The sequence below is a fragment of the Diorhabda carinulata genome, chromosome 5 (assembly GCF_026250575.1).
Source record: "Diorhabda carinulata isolate Delta chromosome 5, icDioCari1.1, whole genome shotgun sequence".
Classification (NCBI taxonomy): domain Eukaryota; kingdom Metazoa; phylum Arthropoda; class Insecta; order Coleoptera; family Chrysomelidae; genus Diorhabda; species Diorhabda carinulata.
The window spans coordinates 10,496,636-10,515,365 of NC_079464.1; the positions used below are offsets into that span (position 1 = coordinate 10,496,636).

Here is an 18,730-nt window from a genome sequence, read left to right on the forward strand (position 1 = left end):
CAACTACGTCTGAATCGAATATCACGTTTCACTTGAAAATTACAACTTGTGCGATATTGTCGTTTGTCAACCACTATCAACACCATATTCTATTAACGAGTTCAATTGATCTCAACAATTTTTTTTTGTACCCGCGGTTCTACATTTTGTCAATGCTGTTTGCGAATTCAAAAATTCAAAAATGGAGCGACCTTAGATTTTGTTCCTAAATTTGCATTTCAAATGACGCTACGTTTGTGAAAGCACGAAACTTTTAACTGAGGCTTCAAGTGAATCGAATTAATAAAATCGAAATGTTTGAAAGAGGGTTCACCTCGGTTTGCGTTCTGAAATGAGCGAATCTCTAAATTGATTGAAGCCTGTACTTTATACTATTTTTATCAATATTATATTGGTACCTACTCAATTGTACATTCATTGGCGAAATCGATGTAGTCAATTTGTCTACCCTGGAAGTAGAAGGGACTCTATTGGTACACTTTGTTAGAATTATAATTCATGTGGAGTAATGGATTTCTCTGGAATTCAATGAGTCGACTTGTAGGAAATCTGGTAAGATTAGAATACCTTGCTTCAGCGCTTCCTTTCAAGAATATTTTCTTATAACTTATATAGTGAAAATCAATGGCTAAACATATTCAAATAGAAAATGGAGAATTCTAGGCTGATATTTTCTGATATGCGTACATTCAAATATAGTTGTTTCTTGATAATTATAATTCATATTGTAAATCAATTTAATTCAGTACTGTTGGACTGTTGGAGGGAGAAGAAGACGATGATTTGTTGTTATATTATTATTATAAAAGAAAACTGATAACACCTACAAAAGGAGTGAAAAGAATAATATTCTAGGACTCGAGTCAACCCATAAGATGACACCCCACACCACGTCCCACAAAGTTACTTCATAAGTAAGTGCTGAGTTATACATTGGGAATATCTATAAAGAAGGCGAGACCACTCGGATTAGATCTTTTTTTTACTGAAGTAGGTAAGAAAAGGGTTTACCAAAAGTAGCAAAACACACACATTACGATGACTGAGTCAATGAGAACAATGTAAAATCACCGGAGTTAATCCCCAACAAGAAAAGAAAATCTTCTAAAATCACTCATGACCTAGGAGGAGAAGAATATTACTCGCAGAACCGTGACGTGATACACGATAAGGACCTTTCGGTTTGACAGAAGGTGGTCCTGTTTAGCACCCATCCAATAAATAAATACTGCTCAGAACATACAAATGCAAGCCATATGAATATGTAAAGAATTCACTTTGAAAAACAATAAAAAAAAATTGGATCAAGGTCATTTGATTTTTACACATTTGAAATATGTCAATCCAATCATTCTAGTTTAGTTTTGTGAGTTCGTGATCGAATAAGAGCTTGTTACTCTTGAACGGTTTGTGAGATATCAAGCATCATTTTCAACATTCTTCTACGTGTCCATAGATCTCTTGCTAACTGACTCATATACAAAGCCTAACGACAAGGAGGAGTTTCGTTTTCTCTTATTAGTCTTCCGTCTTGATCTCTTGTCTGTTTCGGCACAAACCGCCACCTTCAGACTACAAATTATATGTAACAAGAGATTTAATGATATTTCGAAGGAGTAACTAAATGAAATTGTGAGTAAGGGATTTAAGAAATGATTGAAAATGAAAAATACTACGACGAATAGAGAAATATGATGCAACATTCAAGTACTAGAAATAGAATTGTACAAAACTAAATGGACGGAAAACAGACTAAAGAGAAAGAATTGATAATAATATCTGGAAAAAATCCCCACAAAGTAGCTGAAATTCAAGAATAGAAGAGAAAATATGGTGAACTATCTTTTACTACAAAACTTAAGGCCGCTTAACAGATGCAACGTGAAAGTAATTCCATGCAAGATAAAAATATTGCAATGACGTATATTGCATATCACTTTACATTATGGAAGTTTCTTGTCATTGCATTATGGTTGCCACTAATAAAAATTCCATAAGTAAAATAAACAATTTCCTAACATCAAATTTTATTAAATATTTAATGACCGGTTTAAAAATGAAAATATTAAATTTAGGTAAAGTGAATAAGAAAACGTATATCACTGGCAATAATTACAAATGCTACTGCCTTGTTTTTGGAGAAAAGAAAAGAGCACCCAGGTAATGGTGGCATACACCCTGAAATTAGATGTAGAAAATATTATTGGCGACAAATCAGAAACTAATTTTTAGATAGATGAGATATAAAAAAATAAACAATTATCGATAAAATTTTAGTTTTAATACACTTCCATCACATTTAATGTCCAATTTTTATATAACCTTAAATTTTAAGTAAGTAAACAGTATGAAATTTCAAATAATAACTTACAGATCTATTCTCAAAATTGAATGTAATATGTAAAATAATAGTCAATTATGCTCAAGAATGTTAAAAAAACTGAACTTTTCTTTATCTGTACTACTTGAAACGACTTCTAATGGAAGTATCCGTTCCTCTCTGAATCAGTGCGCATTCAATCGTTATTTTATTCTTTACTTACCCACGGTATAAGGGATTGTATGATAAAAGTAACCGGATTTGAGGCATTCCGTATTGCTTGAACGGCCTTTTCATGGGTCGCTTCTCTCAAATCGATTCCGCTAACTTCTAGTATTCTATCACCAACCTGTAAATATATCAAAGCAATGAGAAGGGTAGCATACGGATGACAGTATGTTGTATCTGTTATTTAAAAGTTGTAGTAGCTTTGAAATGTACTGTATCACAATGTACCGCAAGTTATATCTTCAAATGAAACATCCTATATTTAATTTGTAGTTCACTTCTTCGTTTCAAAAATGTAAGTTTATAATACTATAATATAATTATTCGAGGTATTCGTAAAGTGGTAACAATTATTGAGGGTAGTCGTTGAAAGTTCTGTATAATCTCATATAATTTTCCTTCCTAGTATGTAATTTCGAGTGGTGTTGCGGGTTGAGGACTCAAAATAAAACTGTCTAAGATTTTTTTAAAATGCCAACTTTTCAATCTTTTATTTGATCTTTATTAAAGCTAAAAATATATGGTACATTATAACGCAAACGTTGATGAACATGAACAAGTAATAAAAATTGTGAAATTAGAAATTTATTTATGTACATCATTTTTTTTTATTAATATTCCAGAATTTTCATATCATCAAAATTAAAGTTGAGACCATCGGTGAAATGATGTTAGAGCTGAACTTTTTGTTCTTATTATGTTCTCGACAATCATATGCATTTTGGTACATTCTGGTTTAGTCATGTAACTCTTACTTCCGTCTAAGCAATTTATTTTATAAATCATTGTAGAATGCTGGAGATTTGGTGTTTTAACTTTGATTTGTGTGAATAAGTTTATGGGTAAAATGCAAGGTCACACTTATTTAACGAGTGCATTTTAACACAGTTTCCAAATTTCTCCGACAATCCTTCAATGTAAGGAAATTTATTTTGCTTCTTCTAATTTCTCAATTTTAAATACTTGTTTATCTTCATCAAAGTTTGAGTTATAATGTACCTTATATTTTCAGCCTCGATAAAGATCAAATGAAAGATCGAAACGTTGACATTTTATGAAACTCTTGGACAGTTTTATTTTGTGTTCTGTATAATTGAACGGCAATCACACTGTAGTTTTTTCTACTTAATACAAAATTTATGAAAATGATTATTTTATTAATTTAGTATTAATACAAAAACGTCGATGTTTCAAACTAATTTTCATATACATATTTTCTTTCTTTAATCATTAATGTTATTTCTATTCAAATAGATTGTTGCCTAAACGTATTTGTAAGATTTTTTATTTTTAATTTGTCTGTTACTATTGCCATTGTAAAATTTACTACTTGATTTTCTGTGATCCTTTTTTAATACAGTTTATAAAATATTTCACTCTCAGAATATCTGTATTTTATCGTCTAATCACTTCATTTCGCTGTATAGTACGTTTGCACTTATCCGTCACTCTAGACTCTTATCTCTTCCATTTAAATTTCCCGACTTGTTCTTCTCTCAAACAAGTACCTTCCTCACAGACCTTAACTCTTTCGTAGATCCTACAGTTCATGAACTATCATCTCGCATACCGCGACTAGTTAATATAAACTACAATTTCACAGTATTTATTCAAAATCAAGTAGATATAAAAAGTACCTTTCTCGCATATCGTAACTTATTAGCAAAATATATTGTTCTAGATTCAACATTTTGCAATTCTACATGAAATAGAGTTCAAAAGTAAGTGTCTATCATTCAAGTAATCATCATCATCACAGTGTCATTCTACACTCAAATGGCTAACAACCAGAGTACCTTATACGCACACCGTGACTCATGGATAGAACATACCGTTTACATACACCGCAAACACTTCTCGATAATAGGACATACCGATCAACATCTTGCTAACGTCCAAATTCAAGAGCATTTTTTTTTATTTTGATAAATGGCAATATAACAATAAAATGAACTAATAACTTGATAGTATAGTTTATAGATAGATAATTTATTGACTTAATTCAAATCTCCTAAATTCTGTTGATGTTAAAGACAAAGAGTAAGTCATAATGTAAATATAGTGACCAATTCTCACTCAAAGTTTCATTTCTGTGTTTTTGATATTTAATTTCATTATAACTAGTAACGAACGTTTGAAAAACATGGAAAAATTTTTTCAAATTTCAATGGGTTCGAAAATGATGTCCGGTTTAAAATTTTGAATGATTAAGCCGGCAATTTGGCAATTTACCACATGTCTGTAGCATTCATAATAGCGCTGATATAAATTTTTAAAAGTGGAATATTTTTACTCCGCTCTTATTTCTTTTTGCGATACGCCAAAAAATGCTTCGACTATTGGTTCAAATACATGCAAAAATGTATTGATCTCAATGGAGAATATTCTGAAAAACAATAAAGCTATATCCAATTATAAATATCTGTTTTTTTGTCTTAAAACGCAACCCTCAAATCAAAAAACATTTTGAACTAATTATAACGATAATGAAATTCTATATGATTTTTAGGGGGAGGAAAATGTATCTATAACTTCAGCATGCCGTCTGGAAAGTGAGAACTACATTTTACATATTTGCTGATTTTTTCCTGAAAATATTGAAAAGCTGTACAAGAATGGGCTAAAGTAATTTTGGAATATTGTATTTTACGCTAATATTATCAGATAATATTTGCACAGTTCTTAAAGGAATCCTACGTATATTATTTTAAGATGTGGCTAATATTGTAGATATTCATTTTAATAATTAGACATTTTACAGAAGTTCATCACCTCGTATAATAAAATCATTCATATTCATGTTACTCGATAAGTTTATATAAAAACTTAAATTTATTTCTGTTTACTCAAAATAATATAATTAAAAATTAATATAGCATCAATTCTGAGAACAATTTAATAGATTTCTCATCAATATCTGGATTCAATGAATCCAAAATTTCAAACATAAAATCAACAGCTGCGAAGTTTTATCAACAAATAATATAGATATTGTTTTCATTTTGGAAAAAGAAACTTCTACTTCTATATTGACGATTTCATGAATATCTCATCAAGTTTTGTTTATTGAAATCTAACAGATACTTTACACATGAGTAAATAGAAATAAATAATTGCTACATTCACAAAACACTACTGTCTATTTAGGTTTTTGATTTTATAGTGAACTTTGGGACTTTTGATTGGTGTGAAATGAATATAATTCACTTACTCATATTTATAATCAATTACTGTTTTGTTAAGTGAATTACTGGTACATTATCAGGGTACTGTGGATCTACTATTGCTCGGAAAAATTGGGGTTTCGAATGAAGACAATGTAGTAAATTTTTTGAAATCTTTATCTACGCATCACCAAACAAAGTTGAACAATTATTTGGTTGAGATATCCAAATATTCGAAATAATAAACCTGGCAAACCAAAACAAAATGGGGCAGAAGTTTTTTTTGAAAATACTGTTGTTGGGATAATTTCATATTTCTGATGCAACAAGACACGAAACTTGACAAATATCAGCCCAACAACAACTGATCACAATAATGTAGAATTTAAATTTTCAATTTAGCATATTGAGTAGGAGACAAAATGTGTTGGCGGATAAAACAAATTCGATCAGTGCTAAAATTCCGACAAGGGGACATGAGAATATAATAAAGAGTTTAAGGAAATTTTGACAAATATTTTGAACAAATAGATAAAACTTTTTACGTGGTTGTCAATGTCGATGCACATTGTTATAATAGCGTCTTTAAAAAACTTGGGTTTGAAGAAAAGATCAGATGCTAAATTGGCTTCAGGAGAGGAATTTCCATTTCTTCTCTTTCTTCCCAAAATGAGTAATGTTGATGGAAGTAATGATATGAAGGCTGAATCGAACTAAAAACATCGAACCACTGAGGTTACTGGTAGAACATTTATCGAGTTAAATTTAATTCAACTTCTGAACATGGTTTTAAAAGAGCGTCACAAAGTTAAATAGAGTTGTCAAACTAGACGATGTTCGAAAAGACACAAATTCGGTCAATTATTTCCTCTCGAGTGCAACATGTCAGCTGACTTTGTTTTTCCTACAAAATATTAGGTGATCTATAATCTGACAAATTTTCAAATAGGAGGAAATGACTAAAAAAACTGTTTTTCTTCATGCGTGGAAGCTACTCCTGCCCACCCCACCGACGGAGTCGGAGCTGAAGATTGCGAGTATTCACAATATAAATTTCTAAATTACAAATTTTTGATTGAGAGGAACTTCGTCATAAAAATCTGTCATTGGCTCCCGGACTAGAGCTATCGATTTCCATAAACTGGAAAATTGCGTTAAAAAGATATGGTACACGTGGGTATATTGATATCAATATGTTCTACTTTTTGTTGAATACAATGCTGAAAAATAAAAATATATTGTTTTCATCAATTCAATGTCTCATATTGATTATGAATGTAAGTTATCGATAAGAATGATTAAGCCGCTAACGTTCTCTGGAATAGAAACATTTTAATAATTTCTACACATCAAGTGATTGATTTAATCAAATAAAATTATTTATGAGGTTAATCTTTATATTTTTCGATTTTCCGTGCTTTTTATTGAGTCATTGTATATAGTTAAATAGTAATGAATCAGAAAAAATTTTTGTTCACTTCACGTTAGTTCCAAAACTAGTGTAAAAGATTATATTTTACTATAAAGAGTGATTAGTATTATTATCCATTTCATAAAAACAGCTACACGAGCTCAAATGATTTTCGAATGTCCCAATAATTATTAAGATTTCTCTATTTTATATTTGAGAATAAATAGTTTCACGTTTGCTAATTGAAGCCGCTTGTTCAACCACATTGCTTTAGTGAATCGAAGCATGTTATCTATGACCAAAGTATCATGAAAATATATAAAGTGTAATTCTACAGAGGATGCGGCTAATTGGATTAGTTTTCAAGTAATTTACTTCTAATTCCGTTTCAATGAAATGTTCTATCCTCTAAATGTGGAACAATATCAAATCAATGAAACAATAGAGAGCTTTTGAACCAAACAATGAACAACAATAAAGAAATTGAAACATTTTTAAATTTTGAAGATAAAAAAATATATTAGTAACAATGTTATGAATAATAGAAAAACAGGCTTGTAGATTGATTCGATATAAATGAATTTTTAAAAAAATGGAGATTGGAGTTCGTCTAGTTAAAAATTGAACACTCTGTTTATACCACCGCTACACCAACAATCACAATTACTACACTGTCTGATGCCCGTTCCGATAACCGATAAGTTATAGACTTCAAAGACTGAAGGTAAACTTAGTTTGAACATCACAAACAGTTTCAAAACTTCCAGCTTAGTTAAAAATTTTAGTCTCGCCAACCGTATTCGAGATAAAGGGTGTTGAAGAAAAAATATTTTTACAAATTTTTGACTATTCTTCGGAAACATTTTGATGAAACTTTATACAAATATATTTCGGGACCAGATTAATTTCTTTTCATATCCGACTCTCACAGAAGGCGCTAGTTACAATTTTCGTACCAAGTAGTACTTCCTCCTCTGATTTTTTCGATTTAAATACCCATAAAGCATATCGCAGGAAACCATCTTCACTATGAATGTAAAAAATTATTAGTCTCTTTCTTTCTCCCACAATCAAATTTCCCCTAAAAAACCAGGCACATATAAAACCAAACATAAAATGTGCTGTTAATTAAGCTCTCTTGATAATATAGATAATAGTACAAAATTATTTTTAGGAAGACGCCTTCATTTAAATGATATTTTAGAGTACACACAATGTGGCTTTAGAAATGGAAGAAGCTCAAATAACTTGATATTTAGAAAAAGTTTTGAAGATAGCCTTCGGTCGAATAAGAAGAGAAGATATAGTGCTATAAGTAGAAGCCAAGTACATTCAAGAATGCCTTGATAATTATATGGAAGAGTCCACCCAAACTTCATCCTTTGTATGTCCAGCGTTTATCCATGTTTCATCCAGAAGCTGAATTTTTCTATTTTCTAACTCATTTTGAAAGAAAAAATTAAGCATCATTCTTCTGATGGAGCTACGGTCGAAATCATCAATTGAATCGTTAATTTTTTTTATGGATACTTTTTTGAGTCAGCCAATGAATGAATTAGCTTTGCATTAACGAAGGATTCCGTAGATATTTGAAGATATGTGCCTTTTTAGAAATAACGTCATCAACAACCTTGGTATCATTTTCTCGCATTTCATTTTTGTAAATAGAATGAATAGCGTTAGAATGAAGCTTTTTAGCTCTCTTCTTGGGCGAAGTATAGCTAATGTCAACAACTTCATCAGCTGTATCCGTATCAGACATGTTAAAAATAATTACGCAAGGGAAAAATATAAACAATCGCACTGCAGTACGATAATACGATGCTGTCCCTGTACTACACCTGATCTAGCGGCTTCTGTAGCGATTTAGTGCGCACCATTCCCACTTGGCTTTTTATTTGTGGTGTTTTATGGTGCCACTGATTTTTGACTTATGTGTACTCTGATCATACCAGTGTTCTATATTATGGGAGTTAGCATATAGGTGATTTCTTCCGTGAAAATAATACATTTCAAAAAAAGAGGATTGAGACCTGTCCTTTCAATGTTCCAAAAAAGTCACTCTGGTTTGGTCAGAGCTCTGGAGCTTCTGCTTTTCAAGTTTCTTCCTAGTACCTGCAGAAGACGTATTTTTTTGTCTTGACATATTCCTTACGCTAACTGTTGGATCTTGATTAAACTGAATATGAATATGAATAACTGAATTTGAAATAATATTTTTTTTTGTTTTTCTTTGACAACCATAATTTTTTAACACCTACATTCACAGTTTCCCGACAATGTCGTTCTGTGAATCTTAATATATTTTTACTTAGTAAATTTCTTCTAAGAAACATTTGTGCATAACACATAACCGCTACAATAGAGTTTCCTAAACACTCGACTAATGTTAATCGAGAGTATTCAACAATTGAGTACACTTTCAATAACAATTTCTGATTTTAGAAATAATAAGATCATCATAATTATAATAAATGACAGTTACATAGAGAACTCTAGATATTCCGATTAATGGATTTTTGTGAAGCATTGTAAGAAAGGAAAATACAATTGGTTAACATGTACCTGTTTTATCGATAAGATAATTAATAAGAATAATAATTAATGATAAGAACTTTATCAATAATTTGAACTAATGTCGGTTATTATTTTCATAGTTATTGAATCAATATGTTGTAAAAACTGTACACAGCATGGAGGTTTTTTTTTATATCTTTCCATTTGTTCCTTACGTAAGTAATACGATGTTCGACGGTATGCAGTTCAATTAGAAATGTTTGATAAATGATTAGAGTTTATGATATTTTTTTAGAATGTCCCTTTATAACGAATAGTTTCCTTAACTTGTACAACGATCTTAAAATCTACTAATCTCCCTAAATATTATCGAGTTGAAAAAAGAGTTTTTTTTCTTGAAACGTCGATTGAAAAATTCATTTTCGCCATCTTTACATTGTACAGGTTGTTGGAGCCGCCTCTGGCCTTCAGATAGTGGTGTAGAATTACTTATTCCGTCAAATACACTACATGGACATACGTAATCATCCATTGAAAATTCGTAATGTTCGAATGCATAATTTAGAAAATATACTTAAATATAAGTTCTGGTTTTGTATTTTTAAAGACCAAGAATTCAGAAACGAGGGGTCGTATGAATGAATTTTACTTATGTCACAGTATTATTTTTACGTCATGTACTCACTCCCGAATTATTTGTACCAAGCCCCGGAACGCCGTATATTAATATTGACCAAGCAATTAGTATTTTCCCAGCATTATTGCTCATAGAGCAAAAAATCGAGTATTCTCGAAATTTATCGACATAGACTGATAGCATAACATTATATCTTGACGATTTAGCCAAAACTCTGGTTTTGGGATTTGTACAATACATAATTATCGTAGCATCATTGAGGATTTTCAGTTGCAATTGATTGAACTTGATCTATAATTCTATCAGATGTATATCCAGAAAAAGTGTCATGGCTTTCTTCTGCATTTTATCATAAGAAATCGATTATTCTGAAAAGTTATCCAGATATATAATTTGTTTGAAGTCAAATCGAAAAAAAAATTATTGTCATTGCTATATACGAGTGGAATGGGAAAGACGAATGGAATAAATTAATTCTTCCATTCGAAATAATTCATCAAATTCTGAATAATTGGTTAGGTCGTCACAAATAGAAATAGACAAATGCTTCATACAAAAGTTGCTCTATTTTGCTGTTTGTTTTGTTAGCTCCTGATCTGAAATATATAATTTCCCTTTATTTAAGAACTTCTTTGTCTCAAAATTATTGAATTAAAAAACAGAGTTGAGTAGAATAAATTCTATTTTTCAAAAACAACGATAAAAAATGATTAATTACTGCTGTATGAAAGAAAAAGTATAAAAAATAAAACCAGAATTTGTTCAATATTGTCGACACTTTTATTATCATTGAAGTTATTGTTCTCGTGAGAAAAGTTTAATAAACTTAAAAATAGTGTTAAATCGGGTTCTCTGTAGGAAATTATACCGGCAATAATTTGTATAAGCTTTTCTCGGTCTATTTCAAACTTAACATATACTTTAACAATAATATAACGTTTCTTCCGAATATTCTGAATTAATTTTCAAGTAGTTTTTCGCAAATTAAGTGAAATCTATTCTCAATACAGGATTATTAGAAAATTTTTTTCCAAATAATGTAATAGACAGAACAGCAAAAACATTGGCTCGGTCAATTCTTTCCCTTACTAGAGCTTCAATTAGTACACCTGCAGACCTGTTTGCAAATTAAAAAAAAAACACAGCGTGAACTATTATTGTATTATTTGTTGGGGTATTGAGGTAAAGTCGATGCGTCCAACTTTTGCGTTAACATTCACTTTCCAAGGTCGGCTGAACATTGGACGAAAGCTCTAACCTTACCTAAAGTAATGAAAAAATGGTGAAAAAATGATAAACAGCATATAACAGATATAAATTCTTTTAAAATAAACTCGAAGATACTGGCAACTTTGGTTTTTCATAATAAACACGCGCAACAGGACAAGAAGTGTGTCTAGTAGTTGGTTTGTTCCAAATTCCAAACTTAATCTACTGTTGTTTCATATAGATTGTAGTTTTGAGAAATAAACTAAAATAATGTTCATTTTTAATTAATTCAAATGTAAAAATTATTTGTCCGATAACGGTTACTTCAGAGACACTGATAATTGAACAAAAATAATTTCAAGTGAACGCAGCTATTCAGTGTCAAACAAGTAGTACAAAAAAGCTGATTTTCATTATACTTGTCATCAAATTAGAAGTTTAATACGGTCTTAAGAAATTTATAGTATTCGCCGTTTCTTTAGGTGTTTAAGTGGAGTAGATTGATTTTAGGTGAAATATCATTTCCTGGAGGAAATAATAGGGAGATTGTTTATAAGAGACAGACATGAGCCTGAAATCTCTATAGATAAAAATGAAGCTGCAATTATTAAAAAGCTAACAACCATCTTAATTCAGTACTGTAGTACCAGATATACTAACCTCAATTTAATATACGCAATTTAGTTGTATAATGTATAATGTATGAAGCTATAATTTGTTAGACTTTCATTAACCCAGCATTGGTACGTTGACAGTTTTTTACTATATGAGTACGGTGGGGTATACGATTATATTTGTTTTGAAAGTAGTGTTTGACAAGACAAGAAGCAAAAATCATAGCTTTAGGGAGTAGAAAGTGGAAATAAATAAGTATATACGCTGAGCAGATATTTCAAAATATTTCTTGCTTAATGAAGATATAAACATATATCACAAGTCATAATTGAATGTTCTAAGCAAACAAATGTTCTCGCGAAGCTTGTGTATGTTAGCCAATCGTTATAGCATTTCAAAGTTAGCTGGGGTATATACCCCACCTTACCGATACCAGATTAATATATGAAAAATTCGCCATTTGTTTATTATATTTATAGCATTTTTTTCTTCATTTCACCAATATTAATACAATAATACATCGTTAGAATAAATCATTTTTCTACGACCGTGCGTTTTAACCCACTTTCCCGCACGCATTTTAGTTTTGAAAGTGTCACTTTCCCGCACTAGTGCGGGAAAGTGACATTCTTCAAAGGAGAAACAAATATCAAAACTGGTTTGATATCAGTTGCTATGACAACCCAAGCGTGTAATTGTTACTAAAACGTCAAAGTTGTTCAAAACGTCTTGGAAGTGACCGAATAAGAACAATCTTCTTTTAAATTAAACCACATTAAACCGAATCCGATACAATAATATTAATGGATTCATCCGACGAATAACTTCCCGAAGCCGTTTTGAAGACTGCAAATGAAGCTAATTCCGAGCTGTTACCTGCCAAATCCAGACTAAAGTATGAGAAGCAATACGACCATTTTGTTACATGGTGTAAGGAGAAAGGGGCCAAAACTTATAAGGAAGAGGTATTTCTGGCGTATTTTTCAGACCTAAGTAAGGTTTTGAAATCTAATACATTATGGTCCCGCTATTCGATGGTAAAAAGTTTCTCTGTACTACAAATGACTTAAAACCGTTGCCGTCACCGTCATCGTCATCTTTATGCGACCTGCAACCGATGCCACCTTCACCGACGTCATCTACCTTCCAGTTGAAACCAAATAACTCCACTGGGCCGGCAATTCTTACTAGTCTACAGAATACAACAAATTGTGTTTTCAATATTAATATTTATAATAATTAATAGTTTTTAGTTAAAATTTTGTATATTATTATGTTTGTTGGAATAAAATAATTTTTGAAAAATGGGTTGGTATACTTTTATGTATATACGGTCGTAGAAAAAATTATGTTCCTAACTCATGCGTAAAGTGTCTTTTCCGCACTTGACCGCTTACCCGAACTCCGCTCCGCGTCGTTCGGGACAACTGCAGTCGCGTGCGGGAAAGTATCACTTTCCGCACTTGTTAGGAAAATAACTATTGTTTAATTTATCTTTAAATTGAAATTTCATTTTCATGTCCAAGTAACACTTCATAACACACAGTAGCTTCAGAGAGAAAACACTTAAGGAGCTGTTTGAAAAGATGAAGTGAAAATGAAAACATAAAAAGCAGGAAGAGACTACAGTTTTAATGAAGCGGGAAACTTAGTAATCAAAGAAGAGATGCAATATGAAAATTGTTCCAAGTATTAACGGGAGTTGATGCGTGCGAATATTGGAAAATTTAAATATGAAACAATAGATATGTTTTTATTATAAACTTTGAGCAAATAATCGTTGTTATTCCATCACCATGGTTGATAAAGCGAAAAATCAAGAATATAATTTTCTTGTTGATGATAATCGTATTTGTTTACTTAACTTGTTCGTCACCGAATTATTGTTGCTCCTCTCACTTTACTGATATTGTTTTCCTCTATTTATGGAAGTTTATAGTAGTAGACTATGATTTTAGGGAAAAACAATCAAAACATAAGAAATGATTGAAACTTAGAAGTTCCACTATACTGACTATAATATAATATATAGTTTCATTTCATATATATGTATATCAAGAAATGAAACTTCATTTAGAAATGTTTTCAGAAAATATTCACAAAAATAAGAAAGAGCGGTCAATTATAATGAAAAATCGTATCAAAGCTATGTTCTCTCTATTAAGAAAGTCCCTACGGATATATGGTATGATACTTCATCGGAGATTTTGATTTTTGATCAGCGAACTTATATCTATTACTGAATGATATGAATATCTTGGGTAGAAAAATTATCTTCTTAGGCATCTGTTTTTTGATAAATGCCCATTTCGACTTAACGATCACGATCAGAGAATAACTCGATTCAAAGCTATTAACGATCTTGATTTCTCTCTATATAATAGGAAAGAAAACTTTCCTATTTTAAATAAGAATTTTTTCAAGATTTTTCCATAGATCATGGATCTATGTAGTGATTTTCGGTAATAAACTTAATTTATTGTTTTTCCTTATTCTAACATTCCTAAATAGAAGATAAAGAGATCTTTAAGAGATATATAAAAATCTTATCGTTCCAATTATAAAAATTAGGCGTGCTACCAGTCATTTGTAAAGGGTTTTAAAGTAGGTATCACATTTTCACATGTTGAAGAATTTCAATTCGCAATTAAATTTTGTTTGGATTAATTTTCTATAAATATGTATAGTAACTACTGATTAGTTCATAACATTCCACTTTTCTAGATTATGATGTTACACCCATTTCCAGCCGCACCTTATTTTTTTTCAATTTATTCCCATTATCCAATAAATTTGGATCAATATTTATTGTTTGAAATCATTTACCTTGAACATTCCAGTTTTACCAGCGGGACTGTTGGGAACAACACTTTTCACGAAAATTCCCAAAAGCGTATCTGGCGATTGTTTGGACACCTGCAAATCAACCTGCAAAAAATATCCTCTTTGGTCAACTATGTAAATAATTATGTGAAAATAAAAAACATTGCTGAACTATTTTACCTTTCCGCCGACAATATTGATGCCTAGACTTTTGTTTGGCTCTCTAAATAAGTGCACCGTGTGTGTAGATCCCCAGTGTTTTTGCAACATTTCCTCGACTTGGCATCCCCTTACATCAATTTCTATCGGTTGTATTACTGTCATTTCACTGAAACAAACAAATATTTGAGAACTAGGTAGATTTCCAACAACCTACAGCAGTATATTCGACTTTATGGTGACTGCTATATTGCTGATACGATTGCTAGAGGATAAGAATTGAGTTGGAATTTCTGGAACCGTTGGTGATATTATTACTGAATACACTATTTACACCACCACTACACCAATACTCACCGTCTCTTAAGACGATAACTTGATTATTGGAACGCACGTCAGACAGTGTAATTGTTAGTGTTGATGTAGTGGTAGTGTAAACAATGTATTCAGATAAGAGCTGATGATAAAACGAATATGAAAATAATGGTTGAAAGACGGTCTATTTAGCAGAAAAGTACTGATCGTTGTGATTTTGTATACTATAAAACCAGAAATTGAGACGCTTATAATGTTGACAAGGAGACCATGACTTTATCTCTGGATGGAAAGGTCGCAGTTGACGAAATTGTAAGGTACTGATTGAAACTAAATCAGTCCTAGTGCTGATGTTAAGTTAGAACTATAGTATAGGCATCAGAAGTTATCATTAGATTTGAACTGGATAACACTAGTTTTCAAAATTTTTTGTCTGTTTCCACTAATTTTGTGGTTGATATTCACCTATGACTTGTTTTACGCTCAAAATGTATTGAACAGTTCGAGTTTATTTTTTTTAATTTTTAACATTAAAGCGTATATTATAATCGATAACAGGCGTATTTTACTGCGTTGAGGTTAGTATATGAAGTTTCTGCGTCACGAGTAGCTTAAAGAGACGTTCAAATCCAAATAATTTTTGCGGGCGGCTCATGCCCAATGATCAACAATCCGTAACTTATACACGGACAACAACAAAATGGTACTTTGTTTTTGACTGAAAATTGTAGTTTTGGGGATATGTGGATTTTTAGATCGTTGTATATGCCAAGGACAGCGTTCTCCATAAAATCCTGTAAAAATTACGGATTGTTAACCATTGGGCAACAACCCCCCTGGCATTCACATAGTAGTGTAGAATTATTTATTCCGTCAAACACACTAACTACATGGACGAATCTATTGAAAATTCATAGTGTTAGAATGTACTCGTAAAGTCAAAAATAAACCAACTGTAAGAAGAAATAAACACTTTCATAAGTTCATAATTATATATTTTTAACACTAATGTAAAACTTTACATCTTAATTATTAATTCTTCCAGTTTTTATCACAGACCCAATTTTATAAATAGAAGCGTGATACATTGTGATAGTAAGAGGAAAAAGAAGGTGCTACATCAAAATAACGATGAAATCAACTTAGAACTTTGTTCTAACTCAGTATTTAGAAAATAAACTAAGAGCGCATCAATACGATAAAAAAAGAACTGCATTATCGAACCATGAAATATCAAAAAAATATAAATTCAATTATAAAGTTTCAAAAATTCTTGAAACGGAATCTAATACACGAAAAAGGGAGAAATGGTTCACATTCATAAGAACGAAAAAGCTATAAATTCATTTAACTATTCATTTAACGATTAATTGTGAATTGGCTATAATTTATTTGTCGAAAACTGACATTTAATCATTGCTCTGGGTACTGTAGAAGTTGAATTCCGTATACACATAAAAAACGAGCATATTACAAATATATTACAAATATATTACAGAAGAGGAACAATAAAAAACTGTTCTGTTTACTAAAGTATACGTACACGTCTTGATTATCACAACAGGTGTTCCTCCTCCAAAGACATGCATGCTTGAAAGCGATAATTGACAGAGCTACTAACATTCATTTTGTATTCTCCTTATCATGTCATCCCTTGATGTTGGAGGTATTGTGTACTCTTCACTTTTAATGTGACCCAAAAAAAATCTTTCATCTTCCAGAAAATAGTTCATTCGGTTCACCATTAAATAATTGATTAGCGTAAGCAGGCGCACCATCATACAAAAACCACATCCTTTGATGTGTACGAAGTGGTTTAATCTTAATACATCTCAGCATTTGAATATTCCTCAAAGCAATATAGTTCTACTACATATTTACCAACAATACATTCACGACCGTATAGTTTGCCTGTGTGTTACTATGTGTCATATATGTTACTATATGTTATAAAAAATAGCATTATCACAATTGATTGTTTTGTGCCTAAAAACAAAATATCTCAAAATCTAATGATTTTAAGTATTGGGAATGTTTGATAAAAATAGCATGTTGGTAACTGATAATAATAATAATAATAACAGACCTGTCACCCCGCTAAATACGGTCTACAAGATTTTTACTTCCTTCGTTAATACAAGAAAAATATACGGAGAAACTCATTTTGGGGAATGTCGATATATCTCTACATCTCAAATATATAGTAGTAATCAATTAAATTATCTGTAGTTTTATTGGAATTTACAAAATAGAGCTATAAATTTTACTTAAATTATTTAGATCTTTTTATCGTTTATAGCTTTTTCGTTCTTAAAAATGTGAACCATTTCTAAAAATTCCCCTTTTCGTGTATTAGATTCCGTTTCAAGAATTTTTGAATTTTTATAATTGAATTTATGCTTTTTTGACATTTCGTGGTTAGTTAATGCAGTTCTATTTTTTTATCGTATTGATGACCTCTTAGACTATTTTCTAAATACTGAGATGTTTGCCCTATGTAGACTGCGTCACAATTAGTACGAGGCACTTGATATATATTATTTCTTCTTTTATTTTTTGGTGTTTTAAATTTTAATTTAGAAGTAATCTTTGCCGTTCCTGTTAAACTGTACTATACACAACATCAAAGTGATTGGAAAGCCTTAAACGTAGTTGCGCCCTATCACAATATGTAATTGATACGGGCCACAATATGAGACCAATATTTTGGATATAGAAAGTAAATACAACAAAAGAGTGATTTTAGTATCCTATATAAAAAGTAACCTGCCGAACATTAACACAAGATTTGACAGACAAAATAACAGTTAAAGTTACATTTATTTATTAGCTTTATCAAACAACTTGAGAGAAACTAGTCTTGTTAATTCCATTTTCAGCTAGAATGTACAAATAATATTAAATACAGATACACACATTTTTTTATCTCACAATCTTATTATTTTCATCATATATCATTTGAATTTAATATAAGAAAAATTATTGGCACTTCAACCCAACCATAATATTAAACAAAATAATATTCCTTATAAAAAGAATAACTTTAAAAATGAAATTATCTTTTGGATAATTGGGAGAGAGCAAAGGTGGCAGATTGCAACTTTTTCACAGGATCCAAAATTTCCCACAAAGAAGGGATTGAAGTGACAGGCAATCACTCACCCAAATTTTATAAAATTCAAAATATCATAGTTCGGTCTGAAAGCAACAGTTGGTACTAGTAACGTTGGCAAGATTGTTTTTTAACAAAATAAAATAAATTTAAAGATCACTGAAAAACAACCAGCCCGATAAGAAAAATAAGTTGAACTTGAGATGAAATAAGAGGAATG

General features: G+C 30.8%; 1 protein-coding gene across 1 annotated transcript in view; it reads right to left on the minus strand.

Annotated features, from left to right (window-relative positions):
* Nucleotides 1-18,730, minus strand: part of LOC130894286 (uncharacterized) — a 462,711-nt gene that overhangs the window by 252,047 nt on the left and 191,934 nt on the right. The window contains exons 17-19 of the mRNA XM_057801000.1: nt 15,105-15,252; nt 14,928-15,029; nt 2,544-2,669 (exon numbers count right to left, since the gene is read on the minus strand). Coding sequence (XP_057656983.1) covers nt 2,544-2,669; nt 14,928-15,029; nt 15,105-15,252 — 376 coding nt within the window. The remainder of the gene's footprint in view (nt 1-2,543; nt 2,670-14,927; nt 15,030-15,104; nt 15,253-18,730) is intronic.